The 27,434-nt window shown below is 36.9% G+C and overlaps 1 protein-coding gene across 2 annotated transcripts; it reads left to right on the top strand.

The window, feature by feature from the left end:
- Positions 1-25,628, top strand: vwc2l (von Willebrand factor C domain containing 2 like). Of its 2 annotated transcripts, none has more exons than XM_028021888.1 (4): positions 1-602; positions 1,537-2,081; positions 19,191-19,320; positions 24,956-25,628. In XM_028021888.1, exons 2-4 carry the CDS (start codon positions 1,656-1,658, stop codon positions 25,102-25,104), a joined length of 705 nt encoding a protein of 234 aa, XP_027877689.1. In that variant the 5' UTR covers positions 1-602; positions 1,537-1,655; the 3' UTR covers positions 25,105-25,628. The 2 variants fall into 2 exon arrangements, with proteins under 2 accessions (XP_027877689.1, XP_027877687.1); XM_028021886.1 differs by having other exon boundaries at positions 2-899.
- The last annotated feature ends 1,806 nt before the right edge of the window (positions 25,629-27,434 follow it).

Genomic DNA, 27,434 nt, shown 5'->3' with positions numbered 1-27,434 from the left:
ACCTGCTCAATCTACCGGTTGAAATCTGACTTTTTTATTATTATTATTATCTGATTTTTTTTTTTTTTTAGCCCTTTAGGCGCTCCCCCAGAAATGTAGTGGTAGTTTTTCTGTGGTTGTGAGATGTGAGTGTTGTGACTGTGGGTGACACAGGAGGTGGACTGAGCGGAGCTGGGGGGCGCTCTGTTCTGCTCAGAGCAGGACGCAGGAGACGGTCGCTCTCCAAGGTTCTGAAAGTCGGGAGCGCTCCTTCCTCAGTCTCGCCTGCTGGCGATTAGTGCAAACCTCAACTGTAAAATCCTCTAATGACTGCCTTCATTCAGAAGTGCTTTGCTTTTTCCCCCCTTTTTTGCACAATCTTTCGTCTTAGTCATAGTGGATTTTTGTTTTACAATGCAACCGCTGGATGTACGCTCGCATATATGCGCAACAAGACCGACAGCCGCTGACCAACCTGCATCATTTGGATATACTGACTATACTCTGGATTCCCAAGGAACGCTATACGGAGGATTTTAAGCAGTTTTCTCTTTCCTTTTTTGTAGCTCTGTGCGTCCGTGCCGCATGCTGTTGGACGTGAACTGCGATATTGTCTCAGAAAGGTGAGTCGGATGAGGGTAATGATGACACAGACCTACTTTTTCGTGAATGTCACCGTCTTTGCATTTGCAAAGAGCGAAGAAAAAAAGGCTGATCACTACTTGCTTTTGAACCCTTAATCCACGAGGAAGGAGGGGAACAATAGTGTTACGGGGAACCTTGTGAATCTAATGCGTGGATGAGAGTGAAGTTTCCAATGGGCAAGGCGACTATCTGAGATCTGTTCCAGCAATCCGTGCTCTGGATTTTCTTGGCTTCACACAAAGAGGATATCAAGATAAAAAAAAAAAATAACCACGGTGAGTTTGCCTTATCGCTTAAAGTGCGCCACTGCTGTCCCTGAAATCCATCTGGCATTGTAAAACACGAAGCTCTAAATGCACAGAGATAGATTTTCAGCCTATTTTCAGCTGTTTTACTGCTTCTTTATAAAAACTATAAGAAGGGTGGTGGGTTTTAAAATGTATGGCTGCATAGCCGTGCTGATTTAGTTTACTATTAAAGCTAACACGAGCAAATGCATTTTAAATGTGACAAATGAAACTACCTGTTGTTTATGGTCCTTTATATAAAGTTTCTCAATTTTTTTAACCTCAAATTCACCTTTTCAGAATTTGGACACTCCACCCACTTCAGTAATGAATATCACAAGCCCTTTCCTCTGTTGTTCTGTTGCTGCTCTTGGACCTACATCTGCTGCACTATATAACAAACCTGTTGAACAGTATACGCTGCCAGACAACCGAAACGAAACTGCTTTTCATCGTGTAAAATAATCTGTATGATAAAACTTGTTGCAAGAAAAACAAGAAAGTACATCGCAAGGTGAGACGGGGTTGTGAGAATGCGCAAAACAGCAGCAGCGAAATCACCACCCCATGCCATGATTATTATCTGTGTATTTATTTATTTAATTTCTTTGTTATTCCACTGCAGAACATCCCTTTCGGATACACGATGACAGCAGTGATAACGATGATAGCAATGATAAAGACCTGGTCGGACCCGGAGAGAATACCCGGAGCTTAGAGATGACATCCACGCAGTCGTGTTGAATGTGGATGTTACCGCCGCGGGGAAGGATGGGCCCTCTCCTCTCGGCCGCCTCCGTCCTCCTCCTGTTTCTCCTCCTGGCCCTGAGCGTCGCGTCTCCGGCCACGGTTGGCAACCCCGAGGATTACGTTGCCGACGAGGCAGAGCGGACCGCCGCGGATAACATCGTCTTTGACGACTACAGGGGAAAAGGGTGCGTGGATGACAGCGGGTTCGTGTACAAGCTGGGGGAGCGTTTCTATCCGGGACACTCAAACTGCCCGTGCGTGTGCACGGAGGACGGGCCCGTGTGCGACCAGCCCGAGTGCCCGAAACTGCACCCGAAGTGCACGAAAGTAGAGCACAATGGATGCTGCCCCGAGTGCAAGGAGGTTAAAAACTTTTGCGAGTACCGAGGGAAAACGTACAAAATCCTGGAAGAATTCAAGGTAGGCCAATATTGTTTGAGTTTGTCGGTCCTTGCACACACCCATAAGGTAAACTGTTGCAATTTCGAGCACAGAACTTGGATGCATTTTGTTTGCGTAGATTTAAATAACTTATGCAAAGCAGATACACGGATCTGGCATAACATTATAGCCATCTGTCTCCAACTCTGACTCATTGAGGCATGAACTCTAATGACTCCTTGAAAGTTTATTATGATACATGACACCGAGATATTAACAGCAGATGTTTTAAGTCTTGTAAGCCGAGAGGCAGAGCCTTCATGGGTTGATCTTGTTTGACCAGGACATCCTTCAGATGGTCAATGGGATTGTGGTCTCGGGAATTCAGAGAACTTATTGCCTTTGAGGCACATTATCCCGACCATCACATAAAACTGTTTCTATTCAAGGCTGTAGGCCTCCAACAAAGCTCATCATGCAATAATGTTTCCTAGGGATTTTCAATCTTTCCCGTCCAAAGAGCAATTTCCACCCATGATCCAGCTAAATGAAATTTGCTTAGAGTTGCAAACGTTGAATAACTATTTAGAAAAAGAATAACTTCTCCATTTTTATAAAAATCCACAATAGAACATTTTGTTTACATTTTTAGGTTTTAAAATAAAAAATTAAAATTAAAAAGAGGATGAAAACATTTTCTTCTATGGTATATTTTTTGGAGAAAAACATGAAAAAATTCCTTGCAGTATTAGTCTTATGCTGTTGTGGAAATTCTTTACAAATGTGTCATGAAAGCACAAGGAAAATCTGCCAAAACCAGCCTTGTTTAAACCACTATGTTTAAAGATATTGCTTCGTTTTTGCCATTTTGGGCCCTCTTGCACCAACAAAGACGTTGCCCGCTTTCTCTAAGCTGAAATATTCATTAAAATAACTTACATAGATCTATCACCCTTATTATTCTCCACTGGACATGACACAAGAAGAATGATGACCAACAGTGGACCCAACATTTCCATTAAATTTTAATAAAATGTTTAGGTAGAATTTAATACGAAAATAATTGGTTACAATTTCTTATTCAATATTATATTTGCAAGCTATGTGTGCTAAGTATAATGGCTAATACTCAATAACCCCCCAAATTAAATTTCTTTTAATTCTGTATTTCATATTAAAAGTAGAGAGTGATTCTGTCTTCAAACACCCAAAGACATAATTATAGTACTTAGAAGACGAGTCAAATTCCTTTCTGAATATGTGCTACAGTGTTTTAGATCTGATTTGTACAGTATAATCTGATAGGTTTACTCATTGATAGAGCTAAACTTAAATATAAATATCTGTAATGATGGCTATAGTTATTCAGATTGTATCAATTTTACTGGAAACAATAATAGCCCTTGCTGATCCAGAATATCCATAATAAACTGATGAGCTATTTCTAACATGTACAGGTAATATTTGTCATATTAATTTTATAACAGCCACCGTGTATTCATTTTTAATGTTTTCATTTTACAATTTGTTCACAGAAGTCACCCAGGTGAATATGCAGACCTATAGTTCCATTCAATAAATGACACCAGAGAAGGTTAGCCATTTAAACTAGATGCGTTTGTTATGGATTATCTTAGAAATGTGTATTGTTTAGATTAGCTTTTATATACTGTAACCCTATCATCAAACTTTATTTTTGGCCAAGAGCACCAACAACGTTGCCACCCAGTGTGATTCCACCCTTTGTTGGACCATCGTTGCCACACCGACAGATCCTAAAACAGTATTTTCATGCGCTGTTGTGTGGACACTGAGTAAGCGCTCTTGCAGCAGGTCTCTACCCATCACACCAGTGTCTCTGCAGTGGTTATGGCGCATGACAGCACTGTCTGATTAAAAATGACACCAGGGGTATGACAACTACAGTCTGTGTTTAAACTGTTGCTGCCCATGAGAAGACCTCCTAGTTTAAGCTCCCCGCAAGTGAATCCAGGCTGGGTGTGACTGAAATAAGATATGACACAACATGGCCCAAACAACAAGCTCCATAGCTAATCTCAGATTTTAGTCATGTCTGAGCAAACAAATCAGTGCTCAGAGATAAGATTAGTGCATAAATTCCAGTTCACTCAATACAGCAAGCAGACAATGGGAATAAAACTTTTTTCCCCCCAACATTGTTGTAATTTGAACTTATATCATGTAATTAAGATAATTGATGACTGTTTTTCTCAAAATTGTCTTGTTAATTTTCCACACACTTTAACTTTCAGATCGCACAGTTATGACAAGTATAACATCATGTACAACTTTAAATTATTGCTTTAGTGGATAGATATGAATAGACATCATTTCCACAGATAATTGAATCTGGTGTAAAGTTTTTATACTATAAGTCAGATTAGAAGAAAGCTTTCCAACATCATGTTGTTGGTTGTCAACTCAAACAATATGTACCCTTTGTCTATGTCTCTAAAGAGCTCAGCAAGTAAAGTGGGGAAGCAGCTATTATTATCCTCTGAATGAAACTAAAGCTAAGTGAGTGCTCGTAGCTTGGATATATTATTGAAGAGCATCTAACAGCTAGTGCTATTTGGGAAATGTGTTCTCTTGTTCACGTAAAATAGGGACGCAAAGCGTATTTGTGAATTTTTTATAAATGTTTTAAACTCTATACAATGTTAAAAAAAACTGGAAGAAATAGGGGAAAGAGATTAAAATTGTGTACATGCACGTTTCTTTATTTGATCAATAATCTTGAATAATTATTCATTTTCTTACTTGTGTGAATGAACACACATTGTTGATCTTTAGTCATATACTGTCTGATATTTTAATGGTAAAAGTAGCTGCAAATAAATAGGAAAGTTTTCATCCATTTTCCACATCAGCCTGAAGAATCATATTCTAGTCCTCAACACAAACTGAAGTTTGACGGCTAGCTACAAGAAATTGCTCTCTTTGATCTATTTTTGTTGTATCTTGACCTTTCCAAAACAATTTTGTTATTGCCTTTGTCTGTGGTGGAACAAAGTGGATTTATTTATTTATTTATTTTTATGGAACATGATGTTTTTTATCGGAAATATAACACTTTATTACATTGTTTTCTGGTGGTAATTCATAATGGATTAGCTTTAATTTTTGGTTGGTTGGGGTTCTCACTCCTGTGAGCATCACAAATCACCCAGTTGCTGTTTAGTGCCACACATAACATTTTGTCTGGCTTTAGGGATAAGTAATTGTCACTCAATTACTGCTTAATGTTTGCTAAGCAGTTAATAAAAGACAATGTTTGTGAAGCTCATATAAGAAGTACAGCTGAATGTCATCAGCAAAAATAAGAAGCATTGCTAAACTGCTGAGTTATCTGGCTTAAAGAGGAATACATTTTAAAAACCAAATATGTCCTAGTACAGAGCAATGAAGAACTCCAAAAGCACTTCTTGCAGCCACACCAAAATGCCTGACAGAAAGATGAACCACTTTTGATCAAACCCAGACTTCCCAACCACATCCCTCAATCTGTTTCTCATAATAGAATTATTCTGACAGACTTGTGCCAAAAGATGAGGAAGGGTCTAATAAGACCAGAACTTTGTATTTGTCAAAACTTGTCAAAATATTACTGGTAGCTTTAAGTAGTGTTTTTGGAGTGGAATGCATTTAGCACAAAAACAAATTGTAAATGGTCATAGAAATTTTACTCCAAGTAGGCACTAAGAAGGTAAGCAACATCCTTGTCAAAAAGCTTTAGCATAAAAAGAAATTTGGAAATATGCCTAAAATTTTAAGCTTTTTCAGGATTGGTTCCATGTTTTAAATAGCTTGGGAACACCCTGGTCTAAAGGGAAATATTAAAAGAGATTATAAGCCAATGGCCAACAGTATCAAAGAATCTGAAAAAAACAACAGGTAAAACACCTGAAAAGCATTAGGCTTAACTTTATCTACAACAGCAATCATGTCAGCATATCTCACAGGTGTAAAAGTGTACCAGGAGTAAGTAGTCAGTTCTTTACTAGAAGAACAAGAAAGCTTTGGGAAAAATTTGGCATTAATTTCTCTAATCTTAGCAACAAAAAAAATCAAGTTTGTTGTCATCTGATTCAGAGTACACAGAAATGGATACAGCAACATGAGACACAATAGCAGTGATTTTGTCAAACAACACTTCAGGATTTCTTTTGTTTTTTGATATGGATCTAGAACATATTTCAATCTGCCTTTTACCTTTTTCAGTAATTTATCTTTGTTGATAAACTTTGCACTATATCTGTCACACAAACCACATGCAAAACATTTCATAACAATTTGACTTCATTTCAGTCAAAGATGAAATCAGGGCAAAGCTAGAAACCCTCTGGAAGATGCTCAAACATTTTTCATTAATGAAATTTTCTGTGCATTACATGGCAGTGAAACAAACTGAAACAGGCATGTGTGTGCACTCAAACTTCAGCTAAATAGGTCAGTAGAAAAGCATCATTTTTCACAATGTTCCGACTTTTTATTAGCAGTCGTGCAGTTTTTTAAAAGTAGGCCAGTGTTTACTTTCTGCTTTATTAACTTGTTTTTGATATTTTTCTTAGAAAGTATTCTGTTTCTTCTCCTAGACTATCATTGACAGTTTTACTAACAATTGTTGCACATGCCCTTCAATTGTTGACTTTTTCTGCTTCAATTTGAGCTCACTTGGCTAAGCAATTACTAGGTATTTCCAAAACATCTAAAATGTGTTTAATAAACAAGCATTTGTGCTTGTTTATTCAAGCACAAATGCACAACATTGTCAGTTCCAGCCAGTTCAATTGTTACTTTGCATAATTTATATTTGATTACTTTTTACCTGTGGAAACTGAACAAAAATTCAGTTTTAGGACAGTATGTGCTTGTCTTGTTCATCACAGTGTTAGATTTGAATGATACATAATTTAATTATTCATTCAAAAAATGACTAATATCTTTTGGGCAAAATAAGTAACGGATCGAGCTCTCATTAGCATGTTAGATTTGGTAAATGGTGTGTGGCATCAACCTCTTTAAAATCAATGTGCCTAATCTGTACTGACTGGTGTGTTAGTGTGTCAAACCAAATCCAGCTTAGCCGTGCATTGAGATGCAAGGTTTCAGATTTTATAAGTACATAAGCCCCCCATTTTCATGTGAGATCAAGTCCATCAATAGTGCATTTCACCTCCATGTTAACCTTGACCAAGGGCCCACAGAATGAGAGAATCCTTCAACACATTAAGAGTTAAAACCGTTTTTCATTGATTTCAGTTCAGATGGCATGAGGTAAATGAAGAGCAATTATGTACAATTTTTATGGTATCATACCAAAAACTGCAGCATCTTTACCCACTTTAATAAGACAGTCTCTTTAGTTTGAGAATGAAAGTCTCAGAACCCCACAGTGTTAAAGGAAAGAGTAGTATCTACTTAGGAGACCCATGTTTAAGGAGTGCGAAAGGTTATGGGTTGTCGGTCTTATTAGCCTTTCTTTATTGTAAGTAGGCTGTGTTTTGCATATCATATTCAGTTTATGACACAGGGGTTTAAACGGGTAACAAAAGAGTTTTTGAAAATCTTAAGTCAGATCTATGGTATTTGTTGATGGCCTCATGTTCACCATCTCACTGCAAAAATAATGCAATCAGTGTGTGCTGTTGGAATATTTTTTTTTCACATCCTCATTTTGTAAGATTATGTGGTGAAAAGGCCGCTATGGTTCTAACACAAATGGTGCTGTGGGTGAGTCTCTCCTTCGGTACTCTGAAAAGATTATAAACTATGGGACAGAATAAATCTGCCATTAGCATTAATTTGGATCTTAGGGAATGCATGTTTAGTTTTGTTTGAGTATAGAGCAAAACAAAATTTAAGAAAGTATTACACATACTTTTCATTATTACAAACATCTAATGTCTGCAGTTGAATACTTGGAATTTGTAATAGATTTATCAGTATGTATTATTCATAAATACTATTAGGTCTAGCTCTTCAGGAAATCATTTATCGTTTATTTAACCAGTGGAGAGCATAGTTTCGCTGGCTCTAGCCAGGTTTGTATGTAGTTTCTCTGATTAAATGTTCACTATACAAAAATAAGCTTAGTTTCATGGTTGAGAATGTATAAAGTATAAAACGACTAAAAAGAAATTGCAGTTTGCAGTCATGTTCAACAGATTAGAGCATTATGTTTTTTTACACTGATTTTATCTTGGGTTCCTCGTTTGACCTACAGCCTCAAAATCCACTGTACTGGGGTTAAAGATAAATATGTAGTGTAGTTATATATAAAATAAGCATCTTTTAGAAGCTTATTTGTGTACAAAGATGAAACACTTGATGCTGTATGTCTTTTGAAGTTTTGCTTAAACTAGCGAAACTGGTCAAATTTAGCACAACCTACATCAGCCTTGCTCTTTCACAAGATGTTTTACTTTTACCTGACTGAATTTGATCATTAGAAATGCAAGAAAATACTCATCTTTTTGTGATATCTTTTTTCTTCATAGTTGTTCTAAGGACAACAAAGCTTTACTGCACTTATGTAGTACTTAAAATTCAACACATACAGTTATCAGTTGTTAAAAACAGAAGCCATACACCCATGGCATGTGTGATCTTTTTTTATCACACATGCCAGTCGTTAGTAACTCTTGTTTATCAAAAACATTTGCGAGAGTACATCCATAAAGGATGTAGAAATGATTGCTGAAATTGATTTTCCTCTCCAATTTGCCAGAGGCAACAATAGTGCCTATAAGTGCGAAACAATTTTGTCACAAAGAACGGTTTATTTGTTTGAAATTTTGGCACCTGTAGTCAATGTTCAGTGTTTTGGGGAGAAAATTTGTCATGTTTCAAGTCATTCTACCTCTTTCTATGCATCCATAGACACTGTAAAATATATTTTTAAATACACACAATGAAAAGAAGCTGTTTGACTCCTATTAACTGCATGAGTAAGCTTCCTGTGACTTTGCTGTCCAGCTTAAAAGTTTGACCATTGCCATTAACATTTGCCCCCGCTGAAAGTTATTAGACCTTTTATTGCCTCGCAGCCCTGTTTCCATTTGTCTACGTGTGGAATGGAAAGCATGGCAGCCAATTCACTCTAATACCCAGCCAATAATAGTGGGAACAAGCGAAGTGTTTTTTTCACCTCAACATCTGGCAGCATGTCTAAATTTGGTGCAACTGCTCCATTTTCCTTTGTGTGTCTGGGCTTAGGCATGACTGATCCTCTTCACGGTAGACCTCATACAATAGGACTCGCTGAAAGCATCAGACGCCAGAGACTACTGACAGGAATTTTCTCCAATGTTTTATAGGCGCATAAAGTAGTGCTGATGTCGAATTCCATCTTTCATGTTCCATTCCCTATTTAGCATCTGTAGGCTTCTACCTGAGCTGTTTGACACACCAGTTTGCCAGATTAACCTACAAAGAAAATGTCACTGATTTAAGGATGTTTGATGCATGACTTTGAAGACCACTCATGATATGAAAAAAACAATGTTTTTCTTCAAAGGGAGTTGAATCATTTTTTTCTTTTATAAAACACGATTAAACCTGTGGATTACTGCGGACATATCAGGATGAAAAAAAACAAAACACTAATCAAGCTTTTAAAAATGTCCTTGGTGACCTTAATTAGTCCAGCTAACTTATTTTATGCCACTCTCATTCTTGCTCTAAGGAAACTCTTTGAGCATTTGAAATTATTTAATTCTCCTTGTAGCTGATGTAATTCAGCTAATTTTAACTTCGGTTGTCAACAATGATAAAATATGACAAGAGGAATTCACTGAATCAAACTGTTTTGCAAGATTTTCGCGCACATTAGCATATTGTTGAGATTCATCTCCCTTCTCGTTTGTTTGTTTGTTTGTCTGTTTGACCGACCTCCCACATCTCAAGCACAGCAGTTTTCTGCCTACACAAGAGTGTGTTCAGACACCATGAAAAATGTTTGTGCTTAGAGGTTTGAAATATCTCTTAAAATTGAAATAAACCAGACTGCACCAGAAAAAAAGCAGTCCTTACAATCTTAATACATGCTATGCAAAATATAAAACAGTGTTCATCTTAGATTACAGATGTAACAGCAAAGCAGCTATTAGGTATTTGTCTTAAGTTTTGGGTTAATTGATGGTTTCTCCAGAAGCTTGAGTGTACTCTTGTTTTGATAATGTTATGATTCTAAGTCAGATCTGGCTTAGAAATGGTTGTGCAGATATTGGTATTATAAGTTGTACTTGAACACTCAAATATGCAGTGGAGATCTTTTTTTATTTTTCTTTGTCCAATTCAGCTGGCAGCTTATGGTTTTTCTTACATTTCAATTATGCAAATAAAGGATGTTTTTAAGGTCTTTTTTTATCCTGTCTTATAAGTGGCTGACTAAAAAAAACAAACATGCTGTGCATTCAATTCAATTCAAAAATACGATATCTATACCAAAGGGAAAATAAATGTTGTCGTATCTCATATGATCCAGTTATCTTTCAAGAGTTGTTGTGGATTGTGATTTTGTGGGCAGAAATGATCCCCAGTAACAGTCAGTCTTGAAAAAATCTGAAGAAGCCTCACTGACTATAATACAGACTGCTGCTGTATAATAGTCACATGAGTGTTATGACATGCTATAGCTCAATTCCTAGGTAGCAGAGACAATATTATTTTACAGTAACATGTCCAGGATGACACAATCAGTTACTGGCAAACAGTCATTTTATCTAATTTGCTTTTGCCACTCCTTTTTAAATCTCTCTGGCTGTATGCTTAGAAAGCCTGGCAGAGACACTCTGGCCGTTATGATCGATGGAGGAGATAGTCATAGTTCAGGAATTATTTGTGCTTCAGAGATGTTAATCAGCTGCTCCCAGTTGTAAAAACCATGTCTTGTCACCAAAGTTGTGCATCACAAGTTTTAAAGAAATAAATGTAAGAGCAAAATTTTTTCCAGTGGCACACCATCTAAAGCCAGAGGGAATAATTGTCTAAAAGACCAATGCATCAACCAAGAAAATAAATCATGAGCCAAAGTCAACAAAAAGAACAAATCCAAACAATCAGAGATACTTCTAGTCAACACCAGGAGTAGCACAATTCTAGAAAAAACATTGGTCCAAATGCATAAAAATAAAATGTATTTTAGCATGCCAGCTGTACCTGGATGCAGCAAGCACAGCTGTTGGAAAAATCCTCTCTCATCTAAGAGGATTCCTCCTCTTCTCAGCGAATTGGATGCTGCACGTTGCCATGTGGACAGCAGCTGATTTTTCCCAAGTACCAGAGATACATTCACCTCAAAGTACTGTAGTTCCAGGTGAGTTATTCAGTTAAGTGCAGAGTAAGCAATATACTATGGATGTTTACGGATGCGTACGGCCACATAACGTTTTGATTCAGCCACCTTACGGCCCATGAAAATCCCATGTTCCCAAAAAGCAGAGTTAATTGATATCTGGGAGTCCTTCCAATTTTATTTTAATGTCATTTTTTAAAGTAGCACATAAACATTCAGAATGTGTTCAGGTATAAAACAACTTTGTATTTGTTCAGGACCCGTGCGTACTGAACAATCAGGGCCGTAACAGATATTTTTGATTGACAGCCAATAACCAACTTGCCGTTAATCCATTATAACGTTGGTAAAATAACGCCATTTCTCTACTTTGTCAATAGTCACTGTCTTTCCTGGTTAGATATCACTGTTTTTTTTATGTCACTAAGCACAAACTTCATTCATTGAGCAAACTTTCAGGTGGTCTTAGAAAATTACTTTTCTAAGTCTCACCTGGGCAAACAATGGAAAATAAGTCACACTTAAACTGCAGGTATCTTATACTCGCTCTGTACTAAGTATGTTTTCAGTCTTTACAATTGATTTTGTACTATGAAGGACAAGTAACATGTAATGGCAACCAAAGGAAGCAGAAGTGAAATGCAGTTAAGAGCTAAGGTGTCGTCATGGATTATACATAATAACTGAAATTCGATCAGACTTTTCAGTGATATGGAAAACTAATATAAAGGTACCCTAGAGTGCGCAACTTATTGGCGTTTAAAAGCATAAATTGAAGGAAATCATCTGAGAAGCTAAAATAAGGAGGTGTATGGACTGGAAAATTAAAGAGAGGAGGTGTGGGACAAGAAAGACCAAAGCAAAGGATAGTAATTTCAGAAGCAATATCATCTGTGACTGACAATGATAGTGTATTTTCATTACAGTATGAGAGAGAGGACAACCGCTGCAGTCTTTAGCACTTATAATAATTTGTTTCAAAAAGCTGTTTTCTTACAGTTGTCATTTTGATATCTGCTTTACTTTACATATTTATTTTAATATGTGTCTTGTCCTTGCTTATTTTACTTTCATATTGTCTTTTACTAAGATTAAAAATGTTTATACAGCTGCAATAGTCTTAAAGATAATGTCAAAACTTCAAACAAAGGGAGCATATTTCAATACAACAGTGACTAAACGTCTTAACTTCTCTTTGCTTTATGTGTCACATCAAGGTTGTGGTAGGAAATACAAACTCAATGTGCAGATTAAAATGTTAAATAATTTAATTTCAACCACGATGTTTATTTCTGAGGGAAAATGAGACTGGCATACCTCAAAAGAAAAATTAACAATGTAAAAAGGATTATTTCAAGGGAGTATTAACAAAGTGATATATCTGTTTCAATTTACATTGTATTAAACATGACATGAAGTAAATAGGAGCACTTTGTTGGCATTTCAGCAATCACACCCTTCTGGCATGTTGCTAACCAGCTTTTTGCTTTTTTCACTGGCATTTTTGAAAATTAATATTGGCTGATAAGCTCCAGCTCTGCGATTGGAAGGCCTCACTTGCCATCAACAAATTCTTTAGCTTCATCCACAGATTCTTTAATCAGAAAGTCAAGATTCTGGCTCTGCCTCTCCAAAATGTTAACATATTTTTATTCAAAAAAACACAATGAAATGAAATTAAATGAAAAGTTTATATTCCTCAATTCACGCCCAGGCATGATGACTCCACGACGACATGTTGAATCAAGAAATCATTAATAGAACCTGAAAAAAATGAAGTAGGCGACATAACTCACAAAGCAAGACATCATGTCCCAATGGTAAGAAATCCAAGAACAGATGAGAAAAAAAAGTTACCAATATCTATTGGTCTGAGAAGGGTGATTTATAAGGCTTTATGTCTCCAACAAACCATTATCTATAAGTAGAGAAAACAACAAGGACTCATCACAAAACTCATCACAGGAAGAGATCACAAAAGTACCAAGAAAAATATATCTAAGGCACTGCATACTCAACTTTCCTGATTTAAGGTCAGTGCTCATGACTGGACTGGGAAACAGTACCACCCATTAGAGTAGCAAGGCAAAAATGCTCTGACCAAAAAGAACACAAAAGTCCAGCTCAGATTTTCCAACATATTCATCTTGATAATCCTGAAGATTTTTGGAAAAATATTCTGCAGACGAATTTAAACACAGTATTTCAGAGAAAAAGAACATCATTCCTAAGTAAAACATGATGATGGTAGTGTGATGATCTGGGGCTGCTTTGGTGCTTCAGAACACACAACACTTATGAATAACTAAAGAAAAACAAAATTAAAATAATATGATATACATTAAGTATAATAAATAAAATGAAAACTGTTTTATATTTTCCAGGTAATCTACAGTACTATAAGTTACACTACTTTGGAGCCATATAACAGGCAACACCTTCTTATATCTCCCAGTGGGCTTCTGGATGTCTTCTTTAGAAATGAGCTGAGCTTAAGAGTAGAAACCATGCTTACACTGTGCTTTGGGACATCAATTTTCACCATATGGTTGGACAACAACCACTGGTTTAGAAATGTCTTTCACAGTTTATTTCTTCTTGAAACAAAATAGAGGGCTTTTTATGTTCATATCAGTTAAAGGTCCGTGACTGACAGTTCTATAAAATAGAAAATCTCTTACCAGCCATGAAATTGGCTTGTAGTGACATAGGAGTACATTTCTGTTTAGGCTGGTTTCAACACACTGCAGACAGTATAGCATCTCTCTGCGACAGAGATACTATCCCTTTAGTGGAGACATTTTTTGCACACTTTAAATTATAGTTCTATTATTTATTTATTTTTTCTTTGTCTGTTCATATATTCCTTTGATTTTTCTTATTTAGCCATTGAGTTCTAGTTTGTATTCTTTCCAGAAATCATGTCTATAATGGTGACCTAAACCAAAAATGGAAAAACTGTTCAAGCACTACTATCATCAAGAAATAAAATAATGGATGATTTTAAATACTTTTTCAAAGATAAAAATAAGAATATTGTTGTTGTATGCATTTGTATTCAAATCATGACTTTTATGCCCGTCTCTACAAGCTTTTATGTCTAAAGTTGTTATTTTGCTGTAAGGTCGACTACAGCAGTTCAAGTCGTACTTCTCAAGCCTTTTACAGCATCTTTTTTTTCTCCAGCATTGGTTTTTATTTATTTACATCCACTTTCCCAGTAATTCTGTCCAGTTTCCTTATTTCTGCCAAAGAAAAGTCTCCCCAGAGTAAGATATTGACACCACCGTGCCTTATGGTGGAGATGGTGTTTGGTCAATGTGTTATGAAGTGTTCATTTTCTGTCACACATAGCACATTTGGTCTTTTTTGACCAGAGTGCCTTCTTCTGCATGTTGCTCTGTCCCCTACATGGCTCGAAGTACTCTGCAAACAGGATTTCTAACACATTTGTTTTTACAACTGCTTTCTTCCAGCCAAACTTCTATAAAGGCAAACTTGTGGACAGATTCCCCCACCTGAACTGTGGCTGTCTGCACATCCTGGAGAGTCATCTTGCTTCTTTGATTAATGCTCTCCGTATCATTTCTGTCATTTCACTGTCATATTCTGTACTTTACAATATTGTTTAAAGGTTCATTCATTTCTGTAATTAAATTTATGAAGGAAATATTTGGTAGATTAATTACACATGGACTGAGGTTTTCTGGCCCTTAAATGTTACTTATGATTTTTGTTCTTACAGCTAATGGAAACAATATTTTAGATAAGACTTTTATATTTAGGGAAATGCATAATTTTTAATACAGAAAGGTGGGCCTAATAAAAAGTAAGTTTAATACTTGCTTAAATATTGTCATTTTTAAACATTTCAGACTGAAAAATGAGACATGACAAGATGTGACAAGACATGATAAAAATAAAACAGCTCAGAGAAGACCTGTGGCTTCCCTGGTCTTCACTGCATTGAGGCTCCTTAAAACTTTGAAACAGGCTACAAGACCAGATCTAAATGTCTTCAGCTTTGAGTGGCCACAGTACAAAGTGTTAGCAAGAAAAAGTGAGTTGCTTGACACTGTAGAAAATCTTAGGATGCAGTAGGAAGCTAAGAGTGTCGCCTGCGTTGGCAAGGGTCATCATGGGGTCAAGTATGGTGGTGAGAGCCTAATGCTTGGGGGGGAGGGGGGTGTTGACCAACGTATATCAAGATTCTTACCCTATAAAATCCATTTATTTTCCAAATTCCAATTTATTTTCCCCCAAATTCCACTTTTATTTTTGTGAATTTCATTTTTTCATCTTTACCATATTTATTAACCCAAAAAGTATATAATCATTGCATGAAAGAATTTTGAAAGTAGCTAGAGGTCAACATTAACTATTATTGTGTTTCATAAATATAACATACTGAAATAGAAAGATTTTTTTTTCCAACAAAAAGATGACTTTAGATTTATAACTACAACCCCAGTCATAATGCACAAGGACATAAAGAGCTAATAACGTCTCATTGAAACATTAAATCACTTATTTACATAAACCTGTGCTGTGCAGCTGTTGTTGCAGTTGCTTGCAGATTTAGTAATTTTGTGGGAGTTACAGCGTCTGACATAGCTGATGACATAAACAAAATGAATAACCCATCAATCCCCAAGCACAGTGTCAGTGCTGCAACATGGTCATTTTCTTGCCAAAGGACTTCTTGTTGCCAAAGCTAGCAGCCGTTTACCCTATGATGACAATAAATAGGAGTAAGAACAGGCCTATAATTGCAATAATTCAAACCTACACATTTAAGATTCATTTATTTATTGTATTTAGCCAGGCCAGCTAGAAAATTTGCTGAACATTGAAGTTTATTTGGCCTCGAGGGTATTTTCATACACTAGGCTTTTTTCCTTCTTTTAAGCTTATGTACAAATGTTATCTTAATTTAATATACTTCCTCTGCAGTGCGTCCTAATGGCAATCAGAACCTTTTTTTTGTTTCTTTTTAAAACAGGTTTCCAACCTGCACTCTGGTTTTCATTTGGTGTCGAAGTGAAATACTAATAATAATAATAAAAAAAAAAGCTATTTTGCAGCCTGGATGCTGAGCTTGTAAGCAGACATCAAATTCAGGCTGTTTCCAGAGTCCATAAAGAACAAGCGGGATAACCTGCTGGGATCTCGGTTCAGTGAATGGCAAGCCATGTTTGTATCTATGATGTAGATCATAGATACATCATAGATGTATGATGTATCTATGACATGATATATCATGTCATAGTACAATGTATCATGTCAATTTTCTCATTAAACCATTTGTTTTGTCATTAAACCATTTGTTACTGTACTAAGTATTAATTTGGAAGAGCAGCAGTTTGCTGTCATGTACATCATTTACAGTTTATTGCAAAAAGTATCCCCTCTTGACCTTTTCTACATTTTTCCAGATTCAAACAAAACACTTAAAATGTATTTAACTGGATTTTAAGAAGTAGATTGAGACAAACATAATGGTGAAGTGGAAGAATACAGTTTTTTTTTCACTTGCTTAAGTCTACTTTTGAAAACAGGGCCTGGTTTTTCATAACACTTCACACAATTAGCACAACACTGCAGATTACTAGCAAAATGGAAGACTTTAGTCAATACTACAATTTCTTACAAAAACCTTATTTTCGTATCAAAACATCAAACACATCCATCATATGATTTGATCCTGTTTGATTCAGTTGAACACTTCCATGTTTATCTTAAAGCACCTTTAACATTTATACACAGAAAGTGTAAAAATAATTTCACCAACACCACATGACACCGGCTGTATAGACCAGTGGATTTATTTACCTCACAGTTTACTGTAATGGCCCAAGTCCAGAAAAATATATGACAATAAGATCCGCATCTATCCACCTATTTGGCCACAATGCCTTGACAACTTTCCAGGCAATGTTTTTCATTAACAAGGCAAAGTCCCTTTGGTTTGCAGCAGTCATAATGTTTATAGTCTGTTCAAAAATGTAAGAATGAGGTCAATGTTGTAAGGACCAAAGTTGGCATGACAATGGAGGACTCCTTTCTGTGTTATGTCTGTACAAAGGGGTAATGTTACACAGGCTTCTTTGCCCTGACACAGTGACAGTAGCCCTGTGGCCAATGATATTTCTTCATTAACGGCTATGTTTATTTTATTTTATTAGGATATGTGACTTGTTGTCTTTTTATACTGTCTATTGACCTGATTTGTGTGTCCCTAGCTATTTAAATGTATGTGTGCACACCTGGTGGCAGAGTTTTAACAATTGGATCATATTGTATTGGAAGTAACATTATGATTGATTTCAGTGTCAAAGCTATATAAGCGTGTTTACTCATTTGCAGGATTTTTTATCCTTGACTGTTGGACTGTTTTAATTTTAGTGCCTCAGCAATCATACAAAACTGCAATTATTCAGTTTATTTAAAACTTTGTACCAATAATGCTCTTAAAAGCATACCATTAGCATTTAACTCTACTAGAGAATATTCAACAAATCAGTTTTTGCCATAGATTCTCAACTGGAATTGACTGAGTCATTGTAGCACACGATTATGTCTTGATCTAAATTATTCAATTGTAGCTTTGACTGTATGTTTTGGGTTGTTCACCTGTTGGAAAGCCAACATCAGCCTCAGTCTTAAGTCTGTTGCAGTTCCTGGTTTTCACACTATTTGTCACCATCTCTTTTCCTAGATCCCCTATTCGTTTTGAACAAAGACATTCTCACACTGTTAAGGCTCCCACAAACATTAATTTATACACTTAACAAACAGTATCAGACACTTTTGATGTACAAGGGAAATTATATTTTTTGTCATGCAAACATAAAAAAGGGGGATGCCCATATCTATTTAGATACTATTTAGATACTGACACTAAAATGAAAAATTAGTGCAACCAGTTGTTTTCATATGTCACCTAATTTCTTCTACTTCCTAGTTATGCTCTAATATGTATTTGTTTAATTAGTAATGTGTAATTTATTCTTAGTTTAAATTCTGCTGTTCTCTGAAGGCCTCAGGGCAACCTGTCAACAGGAAATCTCTTTACTATGTCTGCAGCACTCCAAAATTCTGGTCTTGATGAAAACGTTGCCATTGTTAAAACAACGTTGTCAGTTCCTTTTTGTACTCTTCCACAAATGCAGGAAAAACGGATGTTGAAAAGGTTATGTGGTCAGATGAGAACAGAACTACCTAGAAAATCCAAAGTGTGGTGAAAAACTAATAACCATTGCCCTGAAAACATAATCCCTAAAATGAAATGTGGTGGTGGCATTATCATGCAATTAAAATGCTCTAAGTATACACCCAAAATAAGTGTATGTGCATTTCCTAAAGGTTGTTTCACCTCATGTACAATAAAAAGTTAGAATTTCTAAAATGCAAAAATGCAATGGGGTGACCCATTGAACATTTTTAAACAGAGCAGAAACTCTCTTGATCCAAAATGACATTTTTAAATTATACTGAGTTTGTTAAAAATAAATCATTGACTATCAATTGTGTTATGCCAGACAACCAAATGTCATTTCAAGGCATTGCTTCACTCTGATTTCTACTGTTGCAGTAAGGAGTAACACAAAAACTGAGACACAAAAAAGTAGACTTGTTTTTCCAGGGCTGAACAAAAGAATTAGAAATTTGATTCGAGTATTCTTTTCTTAATTTATCATTTGCCTTTCAGAGTTCAGCAACTTTTGTTTTAATTGTAGCAGAAACTCATGCATGCAAAAACACATTCATTAAGGTAAAACCAAATGAATCATCTGACCCAGATTTCTTCTCTCTTCCTCTACCCACAGCCGTCGCCCTGTGAATGGTGCCGCTGTGAACCAAATAACGAGGTACACTGTGTGGTGTCCGACTGCGCTGTCCCAGAGTGTGTCAACCCTGTTTATGAGCCAGAGCAGTGCTGTCCCATCTGTAAACACGGTAAACATTCATTTTGACATTCTCAGGAAATCGGCGTGCATTAGATTTCTTTAGAGTTATTAGGTTTTCATTAAACCAGTGTGAGCAAGTTTATCTACAGTGTCACCAGATGATTTTATTCCCTTAGAAGATGAAGACGTAATTGATGTTTTATGTATTAAAATTATTACCTTTGGCCCACAAGACACTAATGAGCAGTACTAGTTTTAATTATAAATGACACACTAAGCAGAGTAAACATTAGCCCATTGATTAAAGGCGATGGTACGAAGGACTAATGGGTCCTTGGAGGGCTTTTTATCTGCAAGCGCCCAGGCACCCTTGTCACATACAACCAATCTCTAAATTAGAATTATAGGATTCCAATGGTTCATTGACTATTTGCAAGGCGAGGTGGGTGGCTTCCCTTAGCAAGTTCCAATTCCTGAGGGACAGATGGAGTTTTATGACTAAAGTCAAGCTGTTGGAAACATCGCACGCAAAGGGCACTTTGGGTAATATCAAATTCATAGCCTGAACACAATGCTGCATTCATAAAGAGAATGCATTTGGAACTAAAATATATGCAGGTGCATTTGAAAACCGATTCTTCCGTAGTAGTTGACCTGCATTTCATCAAGACAGCGCACATTTCCTTTTACACTAAGTCTTTTGTTTATGTCCATTGTATATAGTAATAATCCAACACATCTTTTCTCACACAAAAACACCTACAGTAACAAGGCTGCCGAAGCTGCTTGAGGAGATCTAATTCAGCCTGACAGGACACAATGACACCCTTGGCATTTCAGGGAGGGCCTGCTGTTTGCAGGTGCCCCAAGGGTGTTTGGTCAGACTCTGGGATACACATAAATCGCAATACAAGTGGAAGGCTTGGGGATGTGAAGAGAGGACAAAGAGGGAGTGATGTTTAGCTCTCACTTCTGGGCAGAGAACAAACAAGTGGGATGAAGACATGCTTGAGTCAAACCACCTGTCAGGGTGAGGCATGCATTTTTCTAAATAATTACACTGCTGTGCAAAAGAGCTCAGTAAGCATTTTTTTTAATTGATTAATTTATTTATTTGGCAGAGTGGAGCAATTGTATTATTCCTTTTTTGTTGTTCTGAGCAATATTTATGCATCATTTACTATGGAAGAGTTTTACCTTCTAGTTTGAGACCAGAGTCTGAAATTTTCAAAGTATTTTTCAATTAAATGTTTGCTTGTCAAAATGTTAGTCTTGGCTTTGTGGCTTTTGAAGAGGCAAGAGCAGCATAGGATTATCATAATACAACAACATGTAACTATACATGGAAAAGAAATGAAAGTAAAAATCTATAACATTATTAATAGCTTTTGTATAACAGAAAGCAATTAACACTTGTTGAGATTGATGTGTAATGCTCCTTTAGTTTCCGCACCATAACTGCCCACATTTTTTATTTTTTTTATTTTGGTAAGGTTTATATTTCAAAACATGTAACTTTGTCCTTTATGTAAGTTATGGAAAAGTCTTGGACCTTTTTTTAGCCAGTTGACTAGAATTGGACAAGTGGAAATGCGAGAAGTGCAGCCCAGGTTTGTGCTTCAAATAACCATAGAAAAGACAGGTCTCATTTGCGCTATTTTCTGGTACTCTGCATTGTACAATTTACACTGTTAATTGTATTTTTTTTTACCTTTTTAGAAGCCTGTAGATATCATAAACATTCATGCTTGGGTCTTTTAAAGAAAAGAAACAAAAACTGTGTCAATAATTTAACCCATTGATTTGACGATAAGACACAGCAGTGGGTCCAAGAATCATCCTTGTGGGACTCCTCTGATAGTAATGATGCCGAATGAATAGAAACAACTAGTTTCAGAAAAAAATGCTTCCCGTCATATTTTCAGTGAGACAAAAATAATAAATAATGTCATAAAGTAACAGCGTATGTTTTAAAACATCTATTCAATCAATTACATCAGTATAATGCTGTGAAGATAATGCTGAAATCAGCCCAAAGCAGAAATGTCAAACCATGGGTTGTTTTAGAAATGAATGTTACTATATATCAAAATCATTATGACAAAATTTTTAATGGATATGTTGGTTAATGTGGTAGTACTTGGCAGCCTCACAGAACTCACTTGCATATTTTTATATTGTAGTTAGGTGAATAAACTCTGCTTTTACTGATTAAAATTTATATTGGGTTGTTGGCATGGACCCAATTGCTCCATCGGTTGTGGGGGAGAGGGGCAGCCATCACAGAAAAGCTCTTAGTGTTGTGAGGCAATGGAGAAGAGAGACTGTATTCAAGCTAGACTCCAGAGGTGATATCGGTCAAAGATAACAATCCGTAAAACAATGAAAACAGAATTTGCTAACAGAACAAACTACACAATGCAAAACATATAAAAAATAACCTGTAAAAACCAGGAACTTTATTTACCCTGTGCGAGTAAAGGACAGATCCAGGGCAGGTGTGACAGTGAGCAAATTGGAACAAATTAGGTGTGAAGGGGGAGCAAAAAGCAAGAGCATCATGAAAGAAAAGCAGCGAACATGCAATAAAAATGAAGAGCGATGACAAAAAAAAGTTTAAAAAAAAAGAAAGGATTTCACCAAAACAGAGCTGGACAAAACACAATTAATCTAACAAATTTACAAGAATTAATAAAACATGGGGGGCGGTAACCACAACATGCAAAACAAATACAGTTCCTCTACTTTTCACTCAAAATAAAGAAGAAAAGATGTTGGTATTAATAAATATTAGAACAAGAGGTGGGGTATTACCCTATTTGGATTGCTGCAATCCTACTTTATCTTTAATTTATAAAACAATAGACCCATGCCTGTAGGTCTCACTGTATTGACAAGGCTTTGATTATTAAGATGGAGAGTTTGAGCATATCTTTTATGGTTTTCAATGATATAACTTATCATTGTATAAAAGGTAATATGTATTCAATAGTAGTATGAGTGTGGGCATTCAGCAAACAGGTCAGGTAAATATGCAATTATTCTGTCCTCACAAATTGGCAACAACTGATGAGCACTTAAGACCAGCGATCAAACATCCTTTGTGGAGGAAAACAGGAAGCTGAAACTGTGCTCCTGTGTCCCTAAGCCTGTCTGGCTGTAAAATGTTAACACTTGGCAGCAGCACTGGTCACACTCATCCCACATCAACCTCAACTGAGTTTGTCCTGTAACCTGTGCCAGCTGTCTAGAGGTAAATCAATGGGAGTTAAGACTTGGCGAGCACTTTCAGTGTCTCCTCTAAGCTCAGATCAAAGGGACCTTTACCAGGTCAACATCCTCCACCCAACCACCGAATAAGATTGAAATTATCTATGCTAAGGCATATGAGGAAGATGAGAACTCCTGGTAGACATTGTGTTCTTAGGCTTACTGTTCAGGGATATTTACTTCATTTCCACCTACTTTTTCCAAATACTACTTTAGTTGGAGGGAAACTATTGGACTCTTAGACTGCAAAAGTCAAATATTTATTAAACTAACTATTTAAAAACATTTAGAAAAAAAAAAACATGTACTACTTGACGGCTTGTCAACATAATTAGTGAGTCAGGCAATCATGGCACTTCAACTCAATGCATTTTGCTGGTGCCACATGACTGGTCAGAGTTTTTAGAAAATGCCAATCTACAGGGATTTATACACAGGGATCTCTAAGTTTACAGAAAATGACCCACAAAATAGAAACAAAATAGCATCAAGTGAGCTGCAGTTTTATGTACCAATGATGTCAGAGGAGAATAAACAGATTCCAGGTTCCAGATGATAGAAAGGTAAAAACTGCTTAAAGAACCACTCCTTAGAGCTAAGGTCTAAGGTCTGAATACATCTCTGAATAAATGATGTGTTAGACCATAAACCAAATGGGCTGCAGTAGCAGCAAAACATAACACCAGGTGCCTTCCTGTTTGCTAACCTGAGGAAACTGAGGGCCCAATTCACTCAAGCTCATCAGAATTGAACAACAGATTGGAAAATAACTTTTTAAAAAGTTCAACTAGTCTTGATTTTGCTAGGGTCAGAGTTTGGCCAAAAACATGAAAGCACTGATCCATCCTGCCTTGTCAAGACTGTGATGGTGGGGAATATTTTCTTGGCACACTTAGTATTAACTGAGCATTGTTTAAGTACCAGAGACTCCCTGTGTACTGCTGCTGACCATGTTTATGTTCAAAGCTTGCCCATATTCCAAAGGCTTCAGGAGTATCATGCACATCTCAGAGCTAAAAAAACCCCCAAAAAACTAATTTCACGACTATATAGTAAAGTGTTCTCTTTTAACCTCCACAGTCACCACATCTTAACCCCAAAAAACACTTTCTTCAGAAGAATATTTCTGACACCTGGTTTAATGTAAACCAGAACTAATTAAGGCACTTCTCAAGTTAAAGTAGGGCCCAACATGGTATTAGCAAGATGTAGCTAATAAAGTCACTGGTGAGTGAAAATCTTTTTGTTTTTCTAAAATGGTTGAAATTTTTTCCAGACATGTTGCAGGTGTACGGACAGGAACCATGTAACTTTTCTAGCTGACAGCCATTTAAACCTCTCACATTAGATTATCTCACACTAAATCAGTTTTATAGGGGCACTGAAATGACTACTGGCCCTGAAAGAGACTCTGTCTTCAAGAGTTATGACACATTTTGGTTTTTTTATAGCAAGTTGTAGAGGAGTTTTCAGTCATCCAGGTTGTACAGAGCTGAATGCTGAGAGCAATCTCAAGTGATTGTCACACCAATTGAGCTGTTGATTACTTTGTTTAAATGAGTAAAACTAGGTAAATTCTGCACACCTTCTACTTATTTTGTCTCATGAGGAATGGGGAGAGATACCTTCAGTTCTCCTTTAGGAATGGAAAAAAAATAAAACAAATAAGAAAACTGTTCGGTTTTTACCTGTAACATCATGCAGGTCGCAGCAGATTTAGCCTACAAGAAAACATTGCAATCTTTAAACAGTATCTGCCTCTGTACCACCTCAGATTACCAAATACATGGGAATGATGTGTGTTCCAGTGGCACAAAGGCTCATTTTAAAAAGGAATCCTATCAACAAGATGGAATCCACAAAGGTAAATCCTACTGAGCTTTAAGGATAAATCAGATGTCAAAATTAATCTGAGTACTTTATTGCCTTGCAAGTCTGTTCTTGCATTTGTAGGAGAAAAAAAAAAGAGAAAACTATAAGGAGTTCTGTGGCTCTTTCATACAGAAGTGAAGTGATTAACACCAACCCTCGTTCCGCCCTCTCAAAGCAGCTTTCTCTCTCTTCCTCTGCCTCTTTTTGTGCACTCCAGCCTCTCAGTGCTGCCAAGCCAGCGCCTGGCAGGCTCCTCTGCTCGTGGCGCATTAGGATGCAAAGCGCTCCATGTCGAGGGAGAAGGGGAGACTAACAAAAGCGCTTTAGTGTTGCAAAAACAAGCCCATCGGTGCGTGCCTGTGAAAAGATCTGTGCGTCTGCTCTGACTCCCCCAAATCCCCCCAGTTCTCTGCATCACTCCACCACCCCTTCTGCAAAGAGAAAGCTCTCGGGGGAGATGCATCCATTTCTTGTCGTTCTCAATCCTCGTTTCCTGTGTTTCTACCTCCTTCCCCCCTCCCCGATTCATTCTCATGCGGCAGGTCCAAATTGCTTTGCCGGAACGACGATCATCCCAGCCGGAAAGGAAGTAAAGGTGGACGACTGCACCATCTGCCGCTGCCACAACGGAGACTGGTGGAAGCCGGCGCAGTGCTTGCGGCGGGAATGTCTCAACGGCCAGTCTTCATAAAGAGAGACTCCACTGCGGATGGTGAATAAACTCAGGCGAAGCTCTGCCTACTGCGCCATTTTATATGATTGACAGGGCATGAGCACAATTCCTACAAAAAAAACAAAAAGAGTAAAAAGAAAACGAGAGAGTGTAGAATTAAAGAGATGCTCTCACGAACTTCACACAAATGCAAAATTTTTGTCAGTGAGAAGATAATGGAACTTGTCTCACGGCTGTTCCCGCCCTGCAGTTTTACTCGGCCTATATATTTTCAAAAGTTGACTCTGCTACTTTCTCTCAGAAACTTTCTAAGCTTCTTGAACTCTTTCCTATCCACCGGCAATGTTGAACTGCTCATGTCAAGTTTCTGTATGTATGTCATCAGCTTGTTGTTACTATATGTTCTTCACGGCCACGCTGGTGTTGTAAAGTTCGAACAGCAAGAAAAAGAAAAAAAGAAGAAAAAAATTTAAAGCACACTTTACTGAGCTTTTTTATGTTCTCCTGGTTATACTAGGATTACCACTGCAGATAAACTTGAGCTCCCCAACTTCCCTCCGAGAGCTTGTTTACAAAAGGCACATTAACGTTTGTCTTCATAAGACTTTTTAAAATCAATGTGGCTGTCGCTTATCTCTACCCTGCCATTGTCATATTTCATAAACCATAAAAATCCTAAAAAACAGTTATCTTTCTTTATAAGTATCCCATTACTTTGTGCCATGTCTCTGTGTAAGAGCAGCACAAACTGAGGAGGTCAGCATTACCACGTGTAGCTGAGGTGCAAGCAAGATGGCAGCCACTGCAGCCCTTTTGATGAGCAGAAACTACAGCCCTTCCTGACCAACTGGTTTCTTTGTTTGTTTTTTGTTCTCCGAGATCCAGATCTGCCAACTAACTAGCTGCTTGAACTTGTTATCAAAGCACGTAGTGAGCCAAGAGCAGCCTGCTTTAATTTTCCTTAATCAGGAGTATTCTGTAATAAATCATCCAGCTGGGTGCTTGGCTAAGCCTGCTTGCTGGGCACATATAGCACGAACCGGCACACAAAGGGGGGAATCTGCACATGGTGAAGCGCTTTTAGGCAGCATTCACAAGTGTGATGTCCATGTGACGATACAGCCGTGTCATTCATCCACTGTCTCAAGACAGTTTGTCGCTCTGCACTCACTGAGGCGCATAAACCACATGCATAAGGCGAGCTAAGATACAGAGCTCTAAAATGTAACACTGATTATGTCACAGATTTTCACTCCGCTCTCTCTTTTATGCACCAGAATGTCTAAGGCAGTGTAGAGCAGCTGTGTGCCCATCGCAATAATAAACATCAAGGCAAATATATTGAAGCACCTTACCAAGCACCATAAACATAAAATCTTTCACTTGATAAATACTACTCATTAATCCAAAGGTGATTTTCCATATGCTCCCGCCATTTATCACAAGGATTTTTTCCCCCGCGTTTCAAGAAAATCTGTTTCCGTTAACCTTTTAAACCCCATTCCTGTGCAGTGATGGATGAGTTGCTTAATAGCAGCTTCTAGCCCTCTGTAATGAGACAGCAATGAACAGAGGATTAAAGACCTGTGACTAAAGAGGTATGTCACCTTAAAAGGCATTAAAACTAATTTTAGAAGGATCCCAAAGTATGGATATCTGCTGCATGTCTTGAAAAGTAAATTGGGTAAAGTTCAGTTTTAAAGAGGCTGTTTGAAAATTATGTTAAAAGGTTTTAAGCAGTTAATGTCTTACCAATAGCAAATAAATGTCTTTGTATCGTCATTTAGTGTAAACCCATATTATTCGGTCACAGAGACTGAAGTTAACAAGAGACCCAAGATCAAATTATATCACCTTCTTATAACAATTCTCAAAAAACTCATTGAAGTTTATGTAAATGTTATTTTATGAAGCTTTAAATTGTTATCATCATCATTCTTGCATTATATGGTTATTTTCACAAAGGCCAATGAGTATTGATGCAAGAAATAAAGGAAGGAGATTTTGTACCACCAATAATGTTCCTACATGAAATGTAATGAAACAAAATTATTTCTGGTCTGAGTAATTACCTAATAGTAAAGTAAGTCCTGTAAAGATTTATGTAAAAATGTTCACTTAAATTTATGTTTTTGATTTTTACCGTAGTTCTTAATGTTTTACAAAATAGCACTTACAGAAATTACTATAATGGTGAAGTTGCTTTAGTGTTGGCCTGTTGTGTACTAGCCATTACCTTGAGCCTTTCTGACCAACCAATCTGGGTTTACACTAAGTGAAGTTAAGAAGCGTTATCTACGGTAGGTAAGATTTCTGCTCATAACCCAGTAAAATAACCCTATTTCAAA

This window comes from Xiphophorus couchianus, chromosome 7 (genome assembly GCF_001444195.1).
Source record: "Xiphophorus couchianus chromosome 7, X_couchianus-1.0, whole genome shotgun sequence".
Lineage (NCBI taxonomy): Eukaryota > Metazoa > Chordata > Actinopteri > Cyprinodontiformes > Poeciliidae > Xiphophorus > Xiphophorus couchianus.
This window is presented reverse-complemented; position numbering and strand designations above follow the sequence as displayed.

What these genes read in the sequence shown, in the direction of transcription:
- vwc2l (XM_028021888.1), top strand. Translation starts at nt 1,656, where the DNA reads ATGTGGATGTTACCGCCGCGGGGAAGGATGGGCCCTCTCCTCTCGGCC. An exon ending in AAATCCTGGAAGAATTCAAG is followed by an intron (nt 2,082 to 19,190) that starts GTAGGCCAATAT and finishes CTCTACCCACAG; the next exon opens with CCGTCGCCCTGTGAATGGTG. An exon ending in CTGTCCCATCTGTAAACACG is followed by an intron (nt 19,321 to 24,955) that starts GTAAACATTCAT and finishes CTCATGCGGCAG; the next exon opens with GTCCAAATTGCTTTGCCGGA.